The 24,409-nt window shown below is 38.9% G+C and overlaps 1 protein-coding gene across 7 annotated transcripts in view; it reads left to right on the top strand.

Moving 5' to 3' along the window:
* The window catches only part of GCT (RNA polymerase II transcription mediator), a 59,088-nt gene that overhangs the window by 18,217 nt on the left and 16,462 nt on the right, over nucleotides 1-24,409 (top strand). For 3 of the 7 annotated variants that reach the window (XM_077358247.1, XM_077358219.1, XM_077358225.1), the window contains 8 exons: nucleotides 730-807; nucleotides 934-1,016; nucleotides 4,742-4,820; nucleotides 4,958-5,227; nucleotides 5,304-5,390; nucleotides 18,179-18,440; nucleotides 21,397-21,666; nucleotides 22,951-24,369. In XM_077358247.1, coding sequence (XP_077214362.1) covers nucleotides 730-807; nucleotides 934-1,016; nucleotides 4,742-4,820; nucleotides 4,958-5,227; nucleotides 5,304-5,390; nucleotides 18,179-18,440; nucleotides 21,397-21,666; nucleotides 22,951-24,369 — 2,548 coding nt within the window. Of the gene's footprint in view, nucleotides 1-729; nucleotides 812-933; nucleotides 1,017-4,741; nucleotides 4,821-4,957; nucleotides 5,228-5,303; nucleotides 5,391-10,874; nucleotides 10,934-18,178; nucleotides 18,441-21,396; nucleotides 21,667-22,950; nucleotides 24,370-24,409 lie in introns of those variants that run through there. The other 4 variants (XM_077358239.1, XM_077358231.1, XM_077358256.1 and 1 more) reach the window with 3 other exon arrangements.

Genomic DNA, 24,409 nt, shown 5'->3' with positions numbered 1-24,409 from the left:
GCAGTCTGTCCTTGACCAGTATTTACCGCAAGGACTTCATATCCATGGTTTTAAATTTCGACTGAAACCGAAATTTCGGCTGAAATTGTTTCGGCCGTAATTTTGCCTGAATTTTACTTTTTTCCGAAATTTCGGTCGAAATTACCGAAATTTCGGTCGAAATTACCGAAATTTCGGCACAAGTTTGGATTTGATTTTTTTTTTTACAGAATTTCAGCCGAAATTTCGGTTTCAGCTATGTCCGAAACCGAAACTGAAACTGAAATTTTAAACCTTGTTCATATCACATGGTATCTAGAGTTCCTGAATTTGCATATTGAGCAAAACCAGTCTCACATGTAAACCCAGATCTGGCCATAACCGCTGCATCAAACTTTTGAACCCCATTGTTGAGACCAATTTTAGTTGGTTTTAGTATGATTTTGTTCTATCTACCACTGAATCTCACAATGTTTAGTGTTCCTCAGTATTAGTCATCGATTCTTCTTTGTCATTGAATTGTTTTTACTGCTTCACTGTACATTTGGTTTACTGATGGGCTAATTTGTAAGTGCTACCAAATTAGCACTTATGCTTGCTTGTCTTTGGTTTTTGAGTAAGCATGTTGATATTGTTGAGCACTTCTCTGGCTTGGGGATGTACTTCCATTTGCCTTTTTGAGTCAACATTGTATCTTATTGACCGTTTTTCTTTTCTCTAATTAGACATCAATCTTTGTGTTTTTTGTAGGAGGGTGCAGCCCATTTGTGAGTTTATCTTTGCTGCCACAGAAGAAGCAATATTTGTTCATGCGATAATCCATGCAAAGTTTGTTGAGTTTGATAGCACATTTTACTTATTGATTTTAGTCCATTATTTTTGTGTTTCTTGTCTTGTTAATATAAATCATTTTGGAAAAATAATGATTAGTATTACCTTTTTCTTGGTTTACAGGAACATTAGGTCTCTTTCTAGTGAGGATATGGAATGGATGTTAAGACATAACTTCTCTAATAACTTTGGAGAAAGGCTCCCAGGTAGACCATATTTTCATGATATGCTAATTGCAATTTGATCTTGAAAAGTTGTAATATTAATTTTGCTTTCAATTTCCTTTTTTTCCTTTTTTATTCATTAAACTCAGAAGAAAATCATGCAAGAGAGGAAGATAGAAATCGTGAATTGAAAACCCTAGACACCAAATCTATGTTAAGAAGTAACATAGATATTTGTTATATTGCCCTAGTTTTTCCTTTTTTTTTTCTTTTTTTTTGAAATCTTTTCCTTTTTTTCAGCCCTTTTTTTTCATTAAAAAACTTATTCCTTCTTCTTACTTTTTTATAATGTTGTTCTTGTAACTTCAGCATGTGTAGACATTTAGATGAATGAAACTTCGAATCACACTCTTTTTAAGAGGAAGAGTTCTGCCATTTCTTATCATTGCATCAAATCAATCCTTGGGTTTTGGTCAATCTGGTGCAGTCCCTGGAGGGATTCTCAAACCCTAAGCAGTCCGTAGGGTATTCAACTGACCCACAAAGTACAAGCTGATTATAATCTGCAATAAGGGTTTCAAGAGCATGAAAAGCAATCTCTAGATTGCACACAGCATATAGCTAGGGAGGACTTGTGAGATTTATGCACGAAAAACTCAAAAGAGGGAAATAAATACTACACGAAGCTAGAGAAAAGGACCAATAAGCTCTTACTAGAAGGAAATATCTCAAAACCTTGCTCCAATAGATTTCAAACAAAGTCAAAGCTCTTGGAGATTGAAAACCCTAAGCAAGAACCAAGTTCTCTTTATTGAAAGACAGAACCCAACTATCCGTTTTTGTGAAACCTCTTCCTTCATATCTGGTGTCCACTTTGCATTAGGACAAGACTGTAAAATCTTTGTAGTATAACTTTTGGTTTAGTAAACTACACTCTTGAAACTTCTAAACTCTGAGAACCCAACTATCCGTTTTTATGAAGCTCTTCCCTCATATCTGGTGACCACTTTGAATTAGGACAAGACCATAAAATCTTTTTAGTATAACTTTTGGGTTAGTAAAATAAACTCTTGAAACTTCTAAATTCTGGTGAAGCCCCTTTGTCGTTTGGTCCTACTTGGAAGGCCTTGAACCCACACATGCATCACAATCTAAGGCACCATTTTAAACCGTAGTTCTCAACTGAATGTGCATCATACATTTGTTGCAGATAATTTAATTTGGATGGATGACTATCAAATAATTGATATGCAATTCACCACATACATACATGAGTAATGGCAATAAAGCAGACCCGCTGTTTAAAATGTCTAGGCTACAAGTCTGATTCAATCTAATTACCTAAAGCTAATTACCTAAAAAAAATCTAATTACCTAAAGCTGAGATTATATGTTATGATCTTGAAGTAGGACCGATAACATGCTAATTTGAAAATAGGGAGAAACAAAGCTTGTATCATAAGAATTTGGCTGAAGTGTGATATTTCGTTTTACATTATATCTACTTGACCTATTAATTTTTTTCAATATATTGTTATAACCATATTATTAAGTAAAAAAATTAAAATTTGAGAATTAATTAAATATTTTGGCGAATCCATGAATCATTCCTTTTGAGGTTTACAGAATCTGACACATGATACACTGTCGGATTCCGACACTCGTACCAGTACTAGTGCAACATTGGTGATATTTAGGCAACCATCCTTAATACCGAATTTGGCAATCTCAATGGAAATGAGTTGACGACAGCTTCCTCTAGGATTCAATAGTTATCGTGATTTGTGAACTCTTTGACGCTATTTTCCCAAAGAGATGCTTTCTTTGAAAAAATGAAAAGAAAGTATAAATAATAGGAGGGAAAGAACATGTCAATGGTAGATGAGATTTTTTTTTCTTTTTTTGAAATGAGGGTAGATGAGATGTTGTCTATTTTGTTTGTGAATAATGAGCAACTCTTGCTTATAACCTTTCAATCCAACTCTATCTAGCCTTAACACGGTAAGATGATAAAAAAAAAGGTAAACTTAAGAAGCACTTAAGGTGTTTTTCCTAATGATTTTGATCATTGCAATTTGGTCGAACAATGGCTAAAGAACAATGGCAAAATAGATTTATTAATTCAAAATGGATATATTAATTTTTTGGAACAAGTGATTCATTAATTATATAGAACCCAAGAAGGTGGATGACAAAAGAACGACAAAAATAAGGAAAAGAGAGAAGAATAAAAAGAATTTTGGTACAAAAGTGGAGCCAAGGAGACTTGCCTCTCACAAGTTTGAGCGAATGTGGCTCTCCCATAAAGACTTCAGAACTATGGCCATGGAATGGGGGTCTTCTCATTCTTCGAGGGGAAACCATTTATGTGCCTATTTAGAAAGCTGAAATACCTCTAGGCTATTCTGTGCAAAGAGCAGTTTGGCAATCTGTTCGCTAGGAAATCAGTCATTAAAACCGATATTCAGTCTCTTGATAGACTGGAAGAAGTTTCTCCTCTAAGGGGAACCCTGGATCCAAGATTCGACTTAAAAATGAATGGATCAGAATACTTGATCACGAGATCTATTGGAAGTACAGATCTTGATCCCTCTAGATGGCAATAGGCGATAAAAATATGAGTTTCTATCATTGCTCCACCACTTTGAGAGTCAAGAAGAAGCTTGTCAGTGCTCTTGATGTTTCTGGTCAACGCTTTGAGGCTTGAAACGGGCTGATGGAGTTTTTAAAACTAGTAGGGGTGGCATGACCATCCATTTATGGAGGTATGCCATTTCTCTTGGATGAAGTTTATGAGACCCTAGAGGGTGCTTTTTCACTAAAGAGGAGGTTTGCACGACAATTTTTAACCTAGATAAAGATAAAGCTCCTGGCCTGATGGATTGTCCTTTTGTTTCTTCCAGGTAATATGGGAAACCATTGTTGATGAAATTATGCAGGTCTTGGAAGAATTACTTTCATTTTGCCATGAATCCTTTTTTTTTTGGGTAGGTAACCTGGGATTGAACCTCCGACCTCAATGTTGAGAAACAAAGCCTCGACCAATTGAGCTACAGGCCCAACTCCGAAAACAAGAGACGGAGGTAACACGAGTACTTCCTCGGAGGTTACCTACATTACTCCACAAAAACTGACCCCGTCGCATTTGCCACGAAACTTGCACGGCCTTCAATGCACCTTTTAGTGCCTTTGTCCGAAAATCAAAGAATGCAACATACATTAAGGACTTCCATCCGATTCACATCGTTGGATGAATTTACAGGATCATTTATACAAGTCCTATATATTGGGCTAAAATGCTATTTCTTGTCTCAAATCAACCCGACTTTGTTGAGGGGCAGCAAATCTTGGATTGTATTGTTATAACAAATGAGTTTATTGATTCCACCAAAGCTAGTAGCTAAGCTGGGATCATTCTTTAGCTGGATTTGTGGATGGCTTATGATAAAATTGAGTGGTTGCTTGACCTCTGTACCCTTGACACGATTTGACTGCAAATTCTGCTATCCTAAATGTAACCAAATCCATCGTGTTAGATGGCTTGATTTCTAACAGTATTATGTGTTGTGTTTTTGCTACAGGGTACTGTTGGCAGGTTATATACCAAAAAATTGATCATCTATGTGGTGCACCAGAATCATAACATGTCATTGTTCTCTGGCTTTATATTACATTAACGTGGCACTAATAAAAAAAATCATGCACATGAAATCTTTTTTCTACTATAGCTGTGTAGTAATTAGTTTTTACGTTGGAGGTTTTGGCAGTTATTGTTGCTCCTCATGGAATGCTTGGTAGACTTGCTGGTTGTTGTCCAAGTGATCTTGTGAAGCACGTTTATTTTAGGTATTTATCTGATTTTGACACACTTTGTTCCTCATATTCTCCGGTACTCAAATGGATTGAGTATTAGTTTTTTGTGTTCATATTTTTTAAACCATTACTTTTTTTCTTCTAATGCCATGGAAGTTCTAATTTTCCAGCAAAGTTAATAAAGCTTTGAATGGGTCCAGTGTTCTTGGTATTCCATTCCATGCTGCCCAATCTTCTAATTGCCAACTGAGGGGGCAAAATTGCTATGTTGAAGTTACTCTTGGCTGTCCTGTCATGGGAAGAGATAAGGGGTTGCCTTCTGATACCAACCGGGATTTAGCAGATCATGTTCCAGTTATCGAGAGGACATTTGTTTATCCAGCTGAAGCCGTGCTGGTCCCTGTTTTGCACACAGCATTTGCTAGATCTTCTCCCAAAAGGCATGCCTTCTCTTCTTTATGATGCACTGTTGTAGTCTATAACAATTCTGTTAACTTTACCATTTTGAACTTGCAGGTTCTGGTTACAAAATTCAGTTGGAACTACACCATTCGAAATGTGGCCATTTTTGAATTTTGGGGATTCATATTTCTCCATGAATTGGTTAGTTCTGAATTTTGAGGATTCATATTTCATTTCTTTGCTATATTATTTTGCCTGTGCTAAAAAATGGTAGATTTTTTATTTTTTTAAAGCGTAACAAAATTTCATTCCCAACAAAGAGTTCTTACACAGGGGACAACAGGTGCTCGCAAGATCATGGTCATAGAACACATTACATATTTACCCAGTTTCCCAGTGATTACAACATGATTAGGATTCAAGAGTGAGTAATCGGAGGGGGTGGTACAATAATTCGAGTCTCTAAGATCTCAACTCCCTCTTTTGCCAAACCTTCCGCCATAGAATTAGCTGATCTACGTTTGTGAGAAAGTTGTGGATGTACTATGTGTATAAGATCCCGTATCTCATCGTGTGTGTTCTGAAGCCTCCATGGCCCGCAACAACGATTTGATGCCCACACAATTGTGTTTGCCGGGTCGCCTTCAATAATGAGTGGTCCCAAATTGTTTCTCACATACCATCGTAGCCCAAACAATAGAGCCTTCGATTCCACTTCATTGGCGTTGCAAATTCTTGCAGAGCCAGAGTAAGACATCACAATCCGCCCCTCCTCATCCCGGATGACACCACCAATTCCTGCTCTTCCGAGATTCCCAAAAGAACTGCCTTCGAAATTCAATTTGAACCATCCGTTTGGCGGCGGTTCTCATCACGGGGTGATAGAAGTTGAAGCACGCCTTTCTGTAACAACGGAATTCCATTGCTGCAGTATTGTGCCAACCGAATAAGGGACCCCGCCCTTGGCATGTGCCCAGACAATAATGGCAAGCTTGATATCCAGAAGGATGTGTTGCCAGGTCCGGTCTTTATTTTGAAATATCTGATTATTGCGTTCTAGCCATATATGCCATATGATTGCATACGGTATTGTCTTCCACATATGTTGTCCGATTCATCCATAGAACGTCCCATTCCAGAAGAGAATAGTTTTAGATATGTGCTTTTGAAGTAATTAGGACATTCTGAAAAACTTAATAAGGCCCATCCAAACGAGGTATGTGTAAGGACAATGTAGAAATAGGTGATCCAGTGTTTCCTCCGCGTTGCGGCATAATACACACCAAATTGCAAGCCTTAAGCCTCTTCTTTTTAGCCGGTTGTCTTGTATTCTGCCATTATACAGGACCCTGACGGACTAATGTGCGCGACACACACGTGGGTCGAGCTTGTGTGTTAGCCTAAGAGCTTCACATGTACCCAGTTTTGATAGATCACAAACCTATATTGATTGAAATAAAATGGACTAATGACTTGTTCGCAAAGATGTGTGTATCTAGCAGGTTAAGAGATTCATAGTTATGATGGCTAGCCATTAATCTTAAGCATCAATCAAGCATGAAGAGCAAAAGGAAGTCAAGTGAGAATGAAGCCATGAGGAGCCAAGCAAACGAATTCTTGAAGATCTGGAGATTCGAAGACTAGAACTTAGACAACTAGGCTAGGGCCAAGTTTATTTCCAAATAGTATGTACAAGATCTCTCATGACTTGTATTCTTGTTAGGGCACAAAGTGGTTTTTCAAAACAATCTTAAAAACCATGTTTTTGTCTCAGAAGGACGACCCTAAAAAACGGACGTCCGCGGAGTGTACTGTTTTACCAGAGAAGTTTTATAAAAAAAATTCCAGTGAGAATCTCGGATGACCGCTATATGTGGACATCCGTTATTCCGGACGTCCAACTTCCGGCCGTCCAACTTCCGGCCGTCCGTGAACGTCGCGATTTGAAATTTGAAATTTAAAATTGATTTTCTAAATCACGGGATTTGATAAATCTTCTTTGTTTGGAAAGTAAAACAGGCAAATCCTCTTTGATTTCTATAAAAAGGGTTCCATGCCTTGATTATCATATCTCAAGCTTTTGAAAAATCCTTGAATCTATTCTTGCATTGATGATCTCTTACCTTGATGTGCCCTAGCTTGTGATTCTTGTCAATTGAGAGATCATAGGTTCATTTACTGTAATACCTCTTCAGTGAGAAAGCCTTGAGAGTTGTATCAAGCCTAAAAAGAGGCTAGAGAGTTCTTTACCCCGTTATTCAAAACATTTGTAGTGTGATGGTGTGGTGAGAGAGACGAGTTCTCTATTAGTGCTGTAAGCCTTTCCGAATCGGGCTTGGTGTGAATTCAGAGATTTTTAGTGGAGAAAGCAAAGGAGACAAACATGGCAAAGTGGACGTAGGTTCTCGACGCGGGAGACCGAACCACTATAAATCGCGTGTGTTGTGTGGATTGCATTTTTCTCTTCTCTCTCTTGGTGATCGGTAACACTCTTCCTTTTTACTTTATATTTTCAAGACAAAATACAAAATTCTAGTTTTATAAATTAAAAATAAAAAATTTAAAAAGAAACCCAATTCATCCCCCTCTTGGGTTGCCAAATAGGATTTCATTGTGTTTCTTGGCCAAGAAGAAGAGACTTTGTAACCCTAGACCGAAATAGTGAAAATCTTCCCCTGTGGACGTAAGCAGTGCCGAACCACGTAAAATCTTGTGTTTCTTGTGTGATTGTGTTTCTCTGCATCGTTCTTTTGGTATTTTGTTGCACATCGTGTTCGATCTGTGTTGAGAAGTATTTCTCGGATTTTCTACATAAGTATTGATGCATCGGTGTACAATGGTCCAAGCAAAAGCCGTGTCGCGGGATGGTGCGATGTGTCTCCACACTCGAGCACGGCTAGAGATGTTCCCGTGACCTTCATTCAATTTTTTGAAGAAAGATGGCGCAAACATAAATAAGTCCAATAATCCTCAATAAAAAATAAAATAACAAGCACAATAATAAAAAAAGATTGATCCAATGGCTCGGGTCACATCAAAAGATCAAACCGAGAATCCATCCTCGGAATTAGGTGTCCAGATCCATTTGTCACAGACATTGGGCGGTAGATAAGTAGATGTGAGCGTGCAAATGAGGTTTTCAAACTGAGATATCTCGGTATCTTTTAAGTCTTGCCGGAGCCGGATATCCCAAAAAGGACTGTCTATCCCTTCTCCACGCACCAAGTACTCAGCAATTGTGGCATCGGGGTTTATGGAAATCCGAAATAAGTCCGGGTATTCGTCTTTAAGAGTCTGATGTCCGAGCCATAAATCCCCCCAAAATCTGACATGGTGCCCTTTGCCAACCCTGAATCGTAGACGGGGTTGATACATTTTGCGAGCAGTACATACCGACTTCCATATTCCAGATCCCCTACCTGATGCAGGGTTATTGCACTCCCAGTCGCCCCAGCCACTGCTGTACTTGTCACGGTTGATTTGATTCCATATTGCCTCTTTCTCTACACCAAAGCTCCTTAACTACTTCCCTAATGATGCCTTATTACGAAGCCGAATCTTCCCAATACCCAGACCGCCTTTTCTACGGGCCTTGCATGCAGTCGCCCATTTTAACAGATGTTTAGTCGTCTTGCCAGTTTCTCGACCATCCCACAAGAAGTCGCTCTGAAGCTTCTCAATCCTCGAAGCAACTTTTACTGGTATTTGAAAGAGGGACATAAAATAAACCGGCATATTGGCGAATGCTGCTTTGATCAGTGCAATTCGACCACCAAAAGACAGGCATTGTTTCTTCCAAGTCGCCAACTTTCACTCAATCCTCTCGACCACCATAAGGATGCTTTCGGAATCCCATATCCAAGAGGGAGGCCAGGATACTTAATAGGTAAATCGGCAGTAGGGCAATTGAAAATATTGGCGTGTTCCACAACAGCATCTTGTTTGATGTTGATCCCCGCTACTGCGCTTTTTGCGAAGTTGACCTTCAAACTTGATATGATTTCGATCCACCAAAATATATGCTTGATATTCTTCATTTGATCAACCCCTGCCTTGAGTAAAAGTAATGTATCGTCTGCAAATTGCAAATGCGACATATGATTGGAATTGTGCTATGTCTTGAGGCCCTTTATGTAACCCCGTCCCTCGGCTTTAGAAATGAAAGCACTCAGTGCTTCCACAACAATAATGAATAGGTAAGGAGAGAGAGGGTCACCCTGACGGAGCCCTCGGGAGCATCCAAAGAGACCAGCAGGTGAGCCGTTGAAGAGTATTGAGAAAGATGCTGTCATCCTGCCTCTCCATTTTTTACCGAAGCCCATTCTAGATAGGATATAGGATATAGTTGAGCACCTTCCAGTCCACATGATTATATGTTTCTCCAAATCAGCCCGGATAATAATACCATCCTCACCATCTCTCCTGATAGAGTCTAGGACCTCGTTTGCAAACAAAATCCCATCAAGGATCTGGTGCTCATTAACAAACGCACCTTGGTATTTAGATATGATGTCTCCCATAACAGTACTAACCCTGCGTGCGAGTACTTTAGCCAGCAGCTTGTACATACTATGTATAAGACTGATCGGCCGAAAGTCCTTTAACTCAACAGCTCCTCCTTTTTTAGGAATTAAAGTAATGAAAGTAGAATTAGCACCTTTGTTGATGATACCCCTATCGTGGAATTCATTCATCACTTCAAGCACATCATGTTTGATCACCTCCCAGAAGCGATAAGAAAAAGCCATTGGAAATCCATCCGGGCTAGGCGCTTTGTCTCTCTTCAGCATTAGTAGCGCCTCTTCGAGTTCTTCCATGGAAAAGCCTCTTTCAAGTCATGTCATACGATCTGTCGTTATCCTTTTGTAGTGAAGGCCTTCAAAATTCGGTCGCCAGGTGTGCGTTTGTGAATATAGTTTTTTGATAATAAGGGACAATGAGTTCCCCGATTCACGTTTTCTCTTCAACCAGTTCCTCCTCTTCCATGAGACAGTTAATCGTATTTATCCTTCTTTGAGCATTGGCTGTCTTATGGAAAAACTTTGTATTATTGTCACCTTCTTTTAGCAAGATAGCTTGAGATTTTTGCCACCAACTGATCTCTTGGCGAATAATTTCTTCGTATTCCACTTTCAGTGCCATATGTTTTTGTTGGTCTTCAGCCCCCAGAAGGTCATTGCTCAGTTGTTTTAAAGTTTTCTATCTTCTGGGTGTCTATAAAATTGACTTTGAACTAACATATTTAAGCGTGTTCATTTCTCTGTCTCTGTCTGTCTCTCTCTCTCTGCTATATTATTTTGCCTGTGCTAAAAAATGGTAGTATAATGTCGATGAGTGGTCATTGATCGGTTATTTTGAAGTTTTCTATCTTCTGGGGTGTCTGTTAATTCGACTTTGAACTAACATATTTAAGCATTTCAACTCTCTCTCTCTCTCCCAGATAAGCTGATATTACTGAAAGTAATTTCTCTTCTGTTCGTCTCTTTGTACTATTGTGTTGATACTTTTTGACAGCATACATGCAACCATTTGCAACCTATAAAAAATATTCATTAGTCGTCTGTTCTTTCTCGTTCAATCTTCAAAGTCTTTCATGGCTGTGAAAAACTTATCCCTTGTTTGTAGGGAACTCACTTGAATAACTTTTCTTAATGTTTTTTGCCCACATATAGATAGCCAAGCCTATGGAACTCATACCGAATAGCTGTTGATATTTGAGAAGATACAACAGGCAGATAATGAAGGTAAACATCCCAGATATAGAATTTCAAAAAGGAATAAATAGGGATCTTGCGTTAGCAAATATTATTATAACATTTCTGTCTTCCTTATTTTCAGAAAAAAAAAAACATTTCTGTCTTCCTTACCCTGGTATTGAATGAAGAGGAGAGCTTTCAATCATTCTAGAGACTTTTTCTTCTTCTCACTACCGTTTCCTTTATTGGTCAAAACTTGCTATGTTTATCAATTTCAAAAAAACTTGCTATCTTTATCAAAAAATCAATAATTTAAGTGAGTTTTCTCAAGAACTTGTTGAGTCATTGGCGTAGGCCGTAGGGTCTTTTTAATCTGATGTTGATGGGGCTAGAATTCCTGGTACATGCAAGTCAGTCACATGATGCATAGAAGTCTCTCCATGCTATGTTACAAGACAAGAACAAATTGCAGATGTCTTTGTCAAGTGATTTATAATCAATGATCATCATTATCCTATGAACAAGCATAACATTACCCAAGGAGAATGCTAACTTGATGGGAAGTGTTAGATGTGATCGGATTTTCATATTATGTGTATTCAGGATATTTTTACCAAACCCTGTGTATATGACTTATAAAATGACTTTTGACAAAATCTCTCCTTTATACTTCCTATCTTCATTGATTCATCATATTATAACTTCTCTTTAGCACACATTATACATCAACAATTTTCTTGCCCACTTATCTCAATATGGAGTAGCAGAGAGGAACCGTTGCCACATCATAGAGGTTGGGTTGTCCATGTTTTTCCATGGGCGCACCAAAATATTTATGGACCGAAGCCTTCTCTACAAAAGTTCATGTAATTAACTTGCCTACTCTTGGGCAGTCATCGCTGACATATCTCCGCACGGTTATGAATCCAGACTACTTCCATCTTCATTTCTAGAATTGCCTGTATAACGATCATGTTTCGCCATCCACTAGACGGATGTTTCTCCAAAGGCTGTTGTTTGTATTTTTTTACTACAGTGATCACCACAAGGGATACAAGTAGTCTAAGTACTATTCCCTCACTGCATGAATGATTATAATCTCACTTAATGTGTTATTTGATGAGTACTGCTTTTATGATCGTTCTACCATTAGACACAAGATTAAGGGGGAAGTAAGTTGTCTCTTTGCATGGTTGTCATGTTGGCATCCACATTGCAATCATTATCTCCTACATGTGTATTTGACATTCCTATACATTCATGTGCCAAGCACTATGTTGGTCAAAATAAGGCAAGCAAGTTCTGGCAGCACAGATTGTTGGAGGGGCTGATGAAACTGACATTCCCAAAAGGCTATATGTGAAGACCATTGGAAAGAAACTATGCAAAAGGAAATGGGAGCCCTTTAAAGAAATGAGAGATTGGAGATAGATACAAAGTGCAACTAGTAGTCAAAGGCCATCAAACGTATGATCTTTACTACGATGGGACATTTTGTCCAGTAGTCAAGAGGACCACGATACATTCATCCTAGCCTTTTCTAACACCTTTGGATGGACTCTTAACCAAATGGATCCTGTTAGAAATGAACTAGGGTTAGAGGAGAGGAAGAAGAAGAGGAATGGAGAGATGGAGAGTCTCCACTGAGGAGCTCTCCCTCTAAATGATTTATATAAGGCCCAACTAGGGCATTCAAAGTACAATGACAATAATACCCTCAACATACATAGAAATGACTAAACTACCCTCTAATACACTCAACACTCCCCCTCAAGCTGGAGTGTATACACTGTGGAACTCCAGCTTACTACAAGGGAGACTACAACAACAACTAAAAAGTACAATAAAAAGGACCTTATATCAAAAAAGTACAACAAGCCTATACACACATCCAGCTTGGTATGACACTCCTCAAGCTGGTTTGGTGAATACATAATGAAAGCATAATACTAAAAAGGATAGCAGCTGCTACAGTAAACATCATTGAGATCAATGGCCATAAAAAAGAGCTACTCCCCTGAAGTAGCATGACAACGGGAGCGATCAAATAAGGCCTCCCCCTGAATGAGGTCACGGTGAATAGATCCGCACATCACTAGCGATGGAGGTGCCATGGCAGGAACAGCCCAGTAAGCAAAAGGGCCACACCAAAGGAGTGCATAACGAACATCGGCGAAGCAGTACAATGCCAAGTGAAGAGGATAACAACCGATGGGAAACCATCAGAGACAAGGTCGATGGGGAAACCATTGTCTGGAGGGAAGGATAGAGAGAGAAAAAGGATAACCAATCAACTATGGGAAACCATCGTCTGGAGACTAGGTCGACGGCATGAACATTGTCGTATGAAAAGAGCCGATCAACGATGGGGAAACCATCGCCCGGAAAAGAGAGGTCGACGGGAACCACCGCCTCTAAGAGAGCGACCAACGATGGATATGGAAGCCATTGCCCGGAAAATGAGGGAGAAGATAACCAACCAACGATAGGGGAACCATCGTCTGGAGACAAGGTCGGCAACATGAACGTCGTCGCCTGAAAAGAGCTGACTAACGATGGGGAAACCATCGCCCGGAAAAGAGAAGTCAACGGAAAAAGACCGTCGCCTGTAAGAGAGCCGACCAATGATGGATATGGAAGCCATCTCCTAGAAAAGAGGGGATAAGGCATAAAGCCGAGAATGCAAAGACTGACTAGGGAGCACAACAACACTCCCCTTTGGGCGAAACTACATGAGCCTGGAGACTACAAGACAACACAAGACATCTACAAGATAAGACACTAAGACAACAAGACATCAAGAGAACACATCAATAAGAGAACAACAATAAGAGATGATAACAAGACAAGACCACTCCATCCATGGAACTGCATGAGTACATAACACCCCCTTATGAAAGGACAACGAAGTAGACAACATTCCCTCAAAAGAAAAGAAAAGGCAACACAAGAGAAGAACTACATGCTAATACTCCCCCTCAAGTTGAAGCTGACGGGCTCTCAACTTGCTACCAAAAGATGACAAGCAAGGCACAACACCTCTCTCGGACATTTCACCAGACACTTGGTTTGCGCCTTGAAGAACAATACAAACGCCATAAAACACAACGATCTAGAGAAGGAAAACAAAGAGTAGGATGGAGTGGATGGGAGATGAGGGTTTCAAAACATAAAGAAGGAGGGAAAGAAAGGATTTAAACCATAAAGAGAGGGGTGAAAGAAACGAGAAAGAACCCTCAAAAGGGACAAAGATTTAGAAAAGAAAGAGATGTATGGATTTGGGAACAAAAAAGAAAGGGATTTATGGAGAAAGAAACACAAAATGAACAACAACAGATCAAGAAAGGAGCAAGAAAGAGAGGTATTGATGAAGAATAGAACAAAAAGAAGCTACAAGAAAGGATCTTTTTGGGTTTTGCTTGCTTTCTTTTGGGTGGATGTATTTACAAATAGTATTTACAAGAAAGATTTAGGGTTTAGGGAGCCAAAAGAAAGGGTTTAGGGTTTGGATTTGAGATTTTGGATGGAGAGTTAGGGTTTTGGGTGGAGAGATTGGCTACTTCTAGTGGCGGTGGTTATGGAACGGTGATTTGGATTAGGGTTTGGAGTAAGAATTTGGGGTTGAGGATGGAGATTTAGGGTTTTTGGGATGCCAAAAGAGATTTTGGGAGAAAATTTCTTCCCAAATAGGAATTCAAAAGAGAAAGAAAGGAGAGATTTGGATTTTGGGGTTAGAGATTGGGGATTTGGAGTTGTGATTTAATTAAAATAGGGGGGAAGATGGTTTACGGAGGGGGAATAGAGGTGGGTTCACGGCAAAGTGGGGTAGGAGAGAGGTTAGCGTGCTGATGGGGAGGAGAATGCGGCAAGAGGGGAGGGGGGGGGGGGGGGGGGGGTGAGATATGGCAAAAATAGAAACAAACAAAACAAAAAAGAAGAAGAAGAAATGCTCTAACTGGGTTAGCGCAAGGAGGCAAGGAGGGAGGAGAGGTTGGCACGTTAAAAAAAGAAAGATAAGGGAGAGATGGGTGCAAGAGTGAGAGAGAGATTTTAGGGGAGAAAAATAAGGGAGAGAGATTTTAGGGTTACGACAACCCAAAAAAGAGTGCGAGACAGCGTTGGGCGTGGGGTGGGGATGCGCAGCGAGAGACGAGAGGATGAACTCCTCTATTCTTCCTTCTTTTCCCTTTCTTGATTTTCTTGGATCAGATCTGACCATGTTAGAAATAAACTAGGGTTAGAGGAGAGGAAGAAGAAGAGGAATTGAGAGATGGAGAGTCTCCACTGAGGAGCTCTGCCTCTAAATGATGTATATATAAGGCCCAACTAGGGCATCCAAAGTTCAATGCAATAATACCTTCAACATACTTAGAAACGACTAAACTACCCTCTAATACACTCAACAGATCTGAAGAATGCGTTTCGTCATGGGTCTCTGAAAGAGGTCTACATGGAACAACGAGAAGTTTTGAAGTTGTAGACATGACCAAATGTATGTGTACTCAGGAAGGCCATTCATAGGCTTAAGCAAGCTCCCATAGTGTGGTTTGACTAACAATATCAGGCACTCAGACACTTATCTCAACGGAAGTGTGCACTTGATTTACTTCACAGATTTTGTATAATAATTTGCAAGTCTGTAGATAATCGTATTGTTTATGACAGAAAATTCAATGATAGAGAAGGAAAGAAGGTTAAGGATTCACATACTTATAGAAAGAAGTATGGTAGGGGCTTTTCAGTATCTTACACTTAACAGGGTAGATTTTAAGTATGCTGTAGATTAACGATGTCAACATTTGCATGACCCTTGACAAAACAATTTACAGGCGGTAAAGCATATTTTCAGATATCTTAGAGGGACAATACATCATGTACTGTTTGACTAAATCAATTAGGATAAGTGGCTCAGGATATGTGATTCTTCAAATGCAGATTGGGCTGGCGATCCTGACACATGAGGGTGTGTTACGTGGTGCTGTGTATTGATGAATGATTGCTTGATCTCTTGGAGCAGCAAGACACAAAAAGCAGTAGCCTGATAAAGTGCAGAAGCCGAGTATATAGTGATGGCCATTATTATCACATATCTCAAGTGGCTGAGACAACTCAGGTCATACACTCATTTGTTGGTTTATGACAGCCAAATGCTTTTAAACCGCCACACGATCCTGTCTTTCATGCCAAGAGCCAATATATTGAGATTGACTGCCACTTCATTCGTGTGAAAGTGGAAGGTGGTGAAGTATTTTCCTTTGTTAGAAATCATGAACAGACCACAATGTTTTCACCAAGGGACTCACAGATAATCCCAAGGGACCATTAATGCTTGAGGAGGAGGAGGGAGAATTTGGGGCGGGGCCGGGGGGGAGGATTAGAACTGGTTGAAAGGTTGAAATTTATCTTAGGGGCATTTTGGTTATTTTATCCAATTCCATATAAATACCAATGTATTCTGGATTTCCCCATGTACTTATAGCCGATCATCATCACTGTACATTATTCAGTACAGAAGCTTAACTTTTCTAGATTACCGTGCTATTTTGAGGGGGAGGATCGAAACTTATGTCAGGGGTATTTCGCTCATTTAAGCCAATGCCATATGCATATCAATTTATTCTATACTATATAATTGAATGCAATGTACTGAGTTGGAGATTTGTTTGATTTCCTCTCCCCGTGATTGTATTGTTTCTACTACTTTCTCTTTCATTTTTGTTGTTTTCGGCTCTTGTACTTGTGGGCTTGGCTGTCTCGGTCTGCCCTTTTCTTTGAATGAAATTGCAACCACAAAATAAAAATAAAAAAATGTACCCAGTTTTAGCTTTTACAATTTCTCTCTTCTTCGATATCTATCGTTATGATTCATTACAATTAAAGGAATTTTACAACCATCAATAATCGACAATTCAATATATTTTCTAAGACTTGATAGTGCATGAAGTATAATTAGAGAAATATAATCGGGATAGGGGGAAATGGAAAATTCTCAACTAGGCTTTAATAAAACGGTTAAAACCTCTTGGATGCTTTTATTCAACTGCTACACCCATAAATAAGCTTGTATAACCCTAATTTTCTGTATTTAATGTGACTGTTAGACAACCAATAGAGACTTCTGTGTCATTTACAAAGACTGCTGATGTGGTGCAATGAAGCATGGGGCTCAGTGAGGCTTATGCTTCTTCACATGAGTTTAATCTCAGGGAACATCATCTCGAGAGTTGAGGCAATGCATATACCTCAAAGTCCTTAGGCTTCTTTTTGGTTACTGTGGTTCCAAGCAGTGCACAAACTGTGGGCACTCTCATCCATAGTTGCAAAAGTGGGAAGTGCGTGCGAGAATTGATATGTGAAGTGGAAGCAGGAAGCGAGGGGTCTAGAAACTAGAAAATGCGAGAAGCGAAAATCTCCAAAGAAACTGAAGAGGAAATGTGTCGAAATTACATATGTAATAAGCCTCATTCGAAGAAAACAAGAAGTGTGTTGAAAGAGATAGGGTTATCGTAGGTTAGGGAAGAAAACACGAAGTGTGTTGAAACTTGAAAGCGATAGGGTTATAGTAGGTTAGGGAAGAAGGGTTAATGTTGGTTAGGGGTTACTAGTTTTAAGGTTGGGCCTGTAGCTCAATGGTTGATGCTTTGTATCTCAACCTTGAGGTTGCAGGTTCAATCCCAGCTTACCTACCCAAAAAACGGGTTACAAGTTGTAGTGAGCAGTTTTGCGGCTGATTAGAATTACAAGCTTTAGGGATTTATAGTTTTCCATGTTTTGTTAATGTAGATTTATTATTAAGTTTTTGGATAAAGATCCACATTAGTTTTATTTGACACATAGATGAGTTTTTAAGTTTTAACTAGTCTTTAGGCATTATCAAAAAGATAAAACACTCTTTTGGGAAAAAATAATCACCCAAAGGGGAAGAGTACTCTAAATTAAGAGAAAGGTTGTGGGAATCACGCTTCCTCTAAATCTGGGAAGCAAGAAGAATTTAGCCTCCAAAGCTAGCTTCCCACCCAGGTAGGAAACTTCTTGTAACTATGCTCTCATCCACAGCCACACCGCTGTAGTCATTACTTTTATATTATTTAATTTTGTACTGGTACTTTTGGTTCTTCCAGGGCCAATTGTTTCTGTTTTCTTCTCAGTCTTTCAAAATAGGATTTAGAGGTGATGATTAGCTGTGGATTTTTTTGTGGTTCTCATCTACGTTTTCCAGCATTACTTGTCCTTCTACTTATTATACATATCTTATTAGAGAAGTTCCCTGAAAGTTTTTGGCTTTGCTTGTAGTGTGGGACCTGGAAGCACTAGCAACATGGAGTCATTAGTGGGCCCATGGATTGAGTCTAATGGGATACGCCCACATCATAGCCATAATAGCAGCAACAATGGTAACAGTAGTAGCATCAGCAGCATAAGTAGCACATCTAGTGATAGTGAGTATGGGATGGCCATGGGACCCGGTGATCTAGACGCAGATGCGGATTCAGTTGCATGCGGACAATCTGGTTTATCTACAAATGATCAGTTTGGGAATGATGGCCACAAAATGGTACTCTTAGTATTTCATTATAATTGTGACTGAGATTTTACACTTAATGTTATGATTCTCACGACTAGCTATTTATAAATGTTTAGTCTCTATCTTCCGTTTTTGTTACCCTAATTTTGATGTAAGATTTGATTTAATGGATCTTTTTTCTTACCCTAGTTTAAAAGAATCATTAATGGGTGAGGATGGTTCCTATCAAATTGCAATTGTTTTTTCTTTTTTTTATCAAATTGCTTCTCATTTTAACAAAATAGCACTACTGAATTGTCATTCAACAAAAATAGCACAACCGAATCCATTGAACTTAGCACATAGCACATATTTAGATTGTGTGGTCAGTTCTTTTTAACGGGTTTATAGAAATTTTGAGTAAAACAAGGTAAAAAGGAACATTTATTTTCTGCAATTTGTCTTCAAGATGGGCTGGAGGACATTGAGGATCTTTATGCATGACTAGTGTTGATTCCATAAATTTTCTTATGAACAAAGTGTTTTGATCTTCCTAGCATCAGGTGATTGTTTCATTTTTTTTTCTTGTGGTGAAATGTTCTCTGTAAGATGACTCTCCTCTGTTGTACTTCACAAACAGTGGTTGCTTGTATGTTTGTTCTTCATGCAGAGTCATGAAATTCTATCACCTATGTAAAAATGATAGAAAGAGATTGATCTGTATGGATACTGACTTTTTTTAAAGTAGTGTTGAGGCAGTGGTTGAAGATAAATCAGATTTTCACTTGAAAAATTCAATTCAGAGGACTTTTATTTGAATGACGGCTGCTATGTATCAGAGGGGGGGGGGGGGGGGGGGGAGAGGATACGCAGTGAAAGAGGATAAATTCCTACCAGCAATTTGCAGATATGACATGATGAATTGGATGATGGATGCCCCCCTTGGGTGGGATTTTGGGTTGCTTGGGCTTTATACCAGGGATTGCCTTCTTGGGTGTTAACTTACCAACTTCTCCAAAAGCTTAAGCTATTGGAGAAAGGTGTTCTTTATCTTTTATACTCTAACACTCCCCCACACGTGTGGCCCACTTGGCAAACACGTGGCATATGTGGTCCCACTTTGGGCCGACCATCACATGTGGATTTTTGCTATCCGGGAGGTTTGAACTTGAGACCTTTGGCTCTGATACCATGTTAACTTACCAACTTCTCCAAAAGCTTTAACTATTGGAGAAAGGCATTATTTATCTTTTATACTCTAACATTGGGATTGTATTATTATCATCATCATCATCATTATTATTATTATTATTATTATTATTATTATTATTATTTAATGATAATGATGATGATCAATCATCATCATTTTGCGGGCCGGTTGTTGTGTGAGAGAGCAGCCACCTCATATGAATTAAATCAATAAGACAAAATCTGTTGAAAAGTGAGCCTACGTGGCTACTCCCAGTTGCATGGTCTCAGTTGCATCAACAAACATCCTTCTACTTTTTTGTTGGGGTTTTCAGTATCATCCAATTGTGATATGCATCTGATGATGCATGTTTGATTTAGCTGAAGGCAAGTCAAACATTCATGCTGTATTGTATACTAATATTATTGGTCAATGCAAATGACTTTTTCATTTGAGTGATGCATATTTTCTATCATCCGATCTGGTACAATTCACACAGGCAATATTATTGGTATGACTTTACGCTTGGTATGACTGTACGCAATTTTGTCTGGTTTCAATACATATTGGCTGAGTTGAGAACTATTCATCTAAACCAGCACCAGGCTCGGTGTTTTCATTCTTCTTGCACAGTTTTGGGTTTTTATAAGTGTCATTTAGTAAAAATACTTATTGGACATTTTTTTTGTTGAGAAAGATGACATTTTATACAATCATAAAAAAAAACAGATTAGAGGTTGCTCCTTGTAGACACCTAATTTTGTCTCCCACACTCCTCTACTAGATGATCTCTACTACCACAGGGTTTGGTCAATAAATCAGACACTTTGTTGGCCTCTCTAAATACACACACAAAAGGACACTCATCATCCCTTGCAATATTAAGAACTTTATTGATAATCAGCCCCAACCGCCAAAATCCTACAATTTTCAGCCTCACAATTCACCACATTATGAGAATCACTTCAACTATAAGATACTCGTCGAACCGAGATCAGAAGATCCTCAGTCCCGTCAAAAATGCCTTTGCTTTAGCTTCGTTAGATTTGGAATGACTAATGTGGCCAGAATATTCCGACAATGTTACTCCGTTGCTGTCTCTAAATACAGTCCCTCTCCTTCTCTTCCTTTCTTCGTGCCGGCCTGGGGTTCCCCAAAGAGTAGTATATTTCATGATAGAAAAACTCCTCCAAAATTCACATAAATTATGCAATTTACAAGGGCCCTACCCCCATGAAGACTTAAAAACACGTGTTCGGCCTCTACCCTTGACAGGAAATATCCAAACCATCGACTTATTAGATGTTTCGGAATATTTTCCTTTGATTTATGGACTTTGTATAGCGGTAGATAATCTCTATTTGATGAATGCCATTTTGTTACAATTCATTCGCAGAATAATGTATATTCCTTTCATGCTAATATTGTTATCTTTGCCTCTGATTAAGAGCAATTTATCAGCAGAACATTATATAAATTCTTTGCTGAATATTGCCTTACATTTTGGCTCACCGGACTGCCATGCTAATATAGTTAGAAGTAAATCATTTGACATTTTGCCTCATTGGACTGCCATGCTATTATAGTTGGAAGTAAATCATCATCTTTTCATTTTTTCATTAGTCAATCGAGAATAGTCTCCATTGAATCTTTCATGTAAATGAACTGAAGGAAGATCGGGGTGGTATGGTAGTATCTGTCCCTAATATATGCGCCATTTGATTTCCATAATCTTTGTTTTTAATTTTCCTTTCAATATTCCAGTTATTGTATGTTAAAGACTATCAGAAAAATAAACTAGCCTTATTATTATTGTAGGTTTCTAAGCGTCTTCGCACGGGAATAAAAGAGTCATTTGGTCAACCTGGCACAGTCATAAGTGCAACCATGCAAGATGCATATCATTCCGAGCATAGCACTGTTGAAGGAAACAACTTGAGGACTGTAGGAGTGGCAAATGATCGGATCGGATCTCATTGGGACTGGGATGATGACGACAGAGGCATGGGCATGGACATCCAAACACTTCTCTCTGAGTTTGGAGATTTTGGTGATTTTTTTGAAAATGATGTACTGGCCTTTGGGGAGGTATTCTCCTAGGCACAAATTTGCTATTAACGTTGCATATTATCCTAGCTATTCTGTGTTATTTATGAACTAGTTTCTCTCTTTCTCTTTTTTATTGGATTTTCTTTATTGGTTTCTATCTTGAATTATATGGCTAATCTAGCAAAATCTCAACTGGCAAACATATGTATGTATGTATATATTCAGTATATGAGCAACACAAGATTGTCTTGGTTGGACTATTTCTGTGTTTTACGATTATGTTGTTCTGCTCTAACCCATTGAAATTGATTTGATATTAATTGGACTCAAAACTGCAGCATTTTGATTGGGTTTATGTAGCGTTCTCTCTCTTGATTTGATATTAATTAGACTCAAAATTGCAGCACTTTGATTTGGTTCTATAGTGTTGTCTCTTTCCTTTTTCTGGCTTTGACCATCTCGGTCGGTGAGCTTTTGTCGCTTTTGCGCCTGCTAATAAATTCACTAAAAAACCCAAAAGAAAAACTGAAGCATTTTGGAAAGCCTTATACACTGTGGAACATCCGAATAGCTAACTCCGAGCTGACCAAGATTGTGACTCTGTTCTAATTGGTAACTAGTTTTGGTAAGATGGACTTTTTTCTCTCTCAATGCTATGGTTTTCCATATCTAGTTCTCTTTCATATTAAAAGTCATATAAATCTCATTCATTTCTGCAGATATAATCAAGCTTAGCTTTTTGTATGTCCTCTAATTTTAAGATTTTGGTTTATATTTTTGTCAATAGTCAATACCCATTTGATACTCATCCATTCATGTATATGAGTAGCACAACTTGGTCTTGGTTGGACTGTTTCTGTATTTTACAATTCCCTTCTCATCCATGATCCATTGCATCGATATTTTCTTTTGAATGGTCCCATCGATATTAAATTATTAATTTGGTATAAGTAGAGTCAAAGATGGAATAGATACTCCGAGCTGACCAAAATTGTGAGTCAAGTTAAATCGGCAAACAAAACCAGTTTATAGTTGTATGCCCAAAATTTGGTAATGGACTTTTTTTTCTTAATGTTATGATTGTCCATAGCTAGTTCTTTTTCATTTTAAAGTTTATATAAATATCATCATTTTCCAGATATTGTAAAGGTATTAACTTGATATGAATTCTTCTGTTTATTGGAAATGTATTTTATATGGAAAAGAAGAAAACAACATGAAGAACAACTTTTATTGCTGGAAACATTTTTCTTTGTCTTGCTGGTTTATGAAACATGAATAAGGCTACTTTTTGGATCTGATTTTATCCATCTTTTTATTTAGCCTCCCGGAACTGCTGAGTCACATTCGCTGATGTTTCCCGTTGCTGATTGTGGAGATGTAAGTGGCAGTCCTTGTACAGCAGGGATGGATTTAGCAGATCAGATGCTTTTACCGGCTTTAGGGTTTCCAGCTTTTGAAGGCTTCCCTCATCCAGCTACTACAGAGGAGGTTCACGGCAAAAACCAAGAATTTACAAAGGATGCCCGGCCATGCACAACTTATTCGGCACCCTGTTCTGGAGAGCTTGACTATCTATCAAAAGCCGAAGCAATGATGACATTTGCTCCCGAATATACAGCAATTGAGACACCTGCAAGTGAGTATTCAACCTCCATTTTCCGAAGTCCGTACTTACCAAAATCCCGGAAGGTCGACAGTTCACATTCAAGCTCCAATAATTATGTATATGGTGCAACACCACCTTCCTCTCCTTCCGTAGAAGTTTCAGATGAGAAGCTTGACATCTCTGCAAAAGAGAAAGCAGGGCGTGTGAGGCGTGATGCGGGTCCCGTTCTCCAGTCTAAGAAGTACTATTTACATGTTCAGAATGGGAAGCAACAGCTTGATAGAAGATTAGTTCCTTGCAATAATAGCTTAGTTTCCTGTAAGAGTGAGACATTATCCTCTACACTATCTGGTTTTAATTCACCAAATTCTGTCATCTCTCTCCAGAGGAAGAAAAATGATAGTGCATTGGAGGCGGGCCATTTTTTGCTGTCCCTTAAGACCATGCTTGCTACTGAAATTGAATGCATCATGTTCCAGGCTTCTATGTGCAGGCTAAGACATATGATGTTATCTAACAGTAACAACATAGTCCCTTTTGGGGTGGGCAGGTTAACTAGCAGTACATTTTTGGATCAGGTGCCAAATGATCCAAGCACCACCTTGTCAGACAAGAATTCTCGCAAGTATGAAGTCAAGAAGAAAGATTGTATACCTGTTAGAATTGCCGGTGGTGATGTTGACTCTGGAATGCTTGATGGAACGCTCAATGCGCCTGTTGGAGTTTGGCGCTCTGTTGGACTTCCTAAAGGGACAAAACCCGCAACTTCACCAAATGTTGAGAGTTTCTCTTCACTATCACATAATACAATTGATGAGGAAGGCATGGTTTCGTATGGGCAAAGGCAACCTCTTCACGAGCTCCTTGATGCCATGGCCATGTTAGTTCAACAATCTAGTGCCTTTGTTGATGTGTCTCTTGATCTGGACCATGGAGATGGTCCCTTTGGTTGGCTTGCATTACAGGAACAACGGAGGCGTGGGTTTTCTTGTGGACCTTCCATGGTCCATGCAGGTTGTGGTGGACTTTTAGCTTCTTGTCATTCTCTGGACATTGCAGGGATAAAGTTACTTGATCCACTTTCTGCTGATGTAAGCTACTGCCTTGGATCCATTTGCATGCTATTTATACCGGTACTTCTACTTATTAAATTCATTCATATGTGGTATGGTC

Source organism: Tasmannia lanceolata, unplaced genomic scaffold (genome assembly GCF_043159265.1).
Source record: "Tasmannia lanceolata isolate RefF3 unplaced genomic scaffold, GAP_Taslan_0.1 ptg000003l, whole genome shotgun sequence".
Taxonomy (NCBI): domain Eukaryota; kingdom Viridiplantae; phylum Streptophyta; class Magnoliopsida; order Canellales; family Winteraceae; genus Tasmannia; species Tasmannia lanceolata.
The sequence above is the reverse complement of the archived record's forward strand: the minus strand, read 5'-3'. Positions and strand labels throughout refer to the sequence as shown.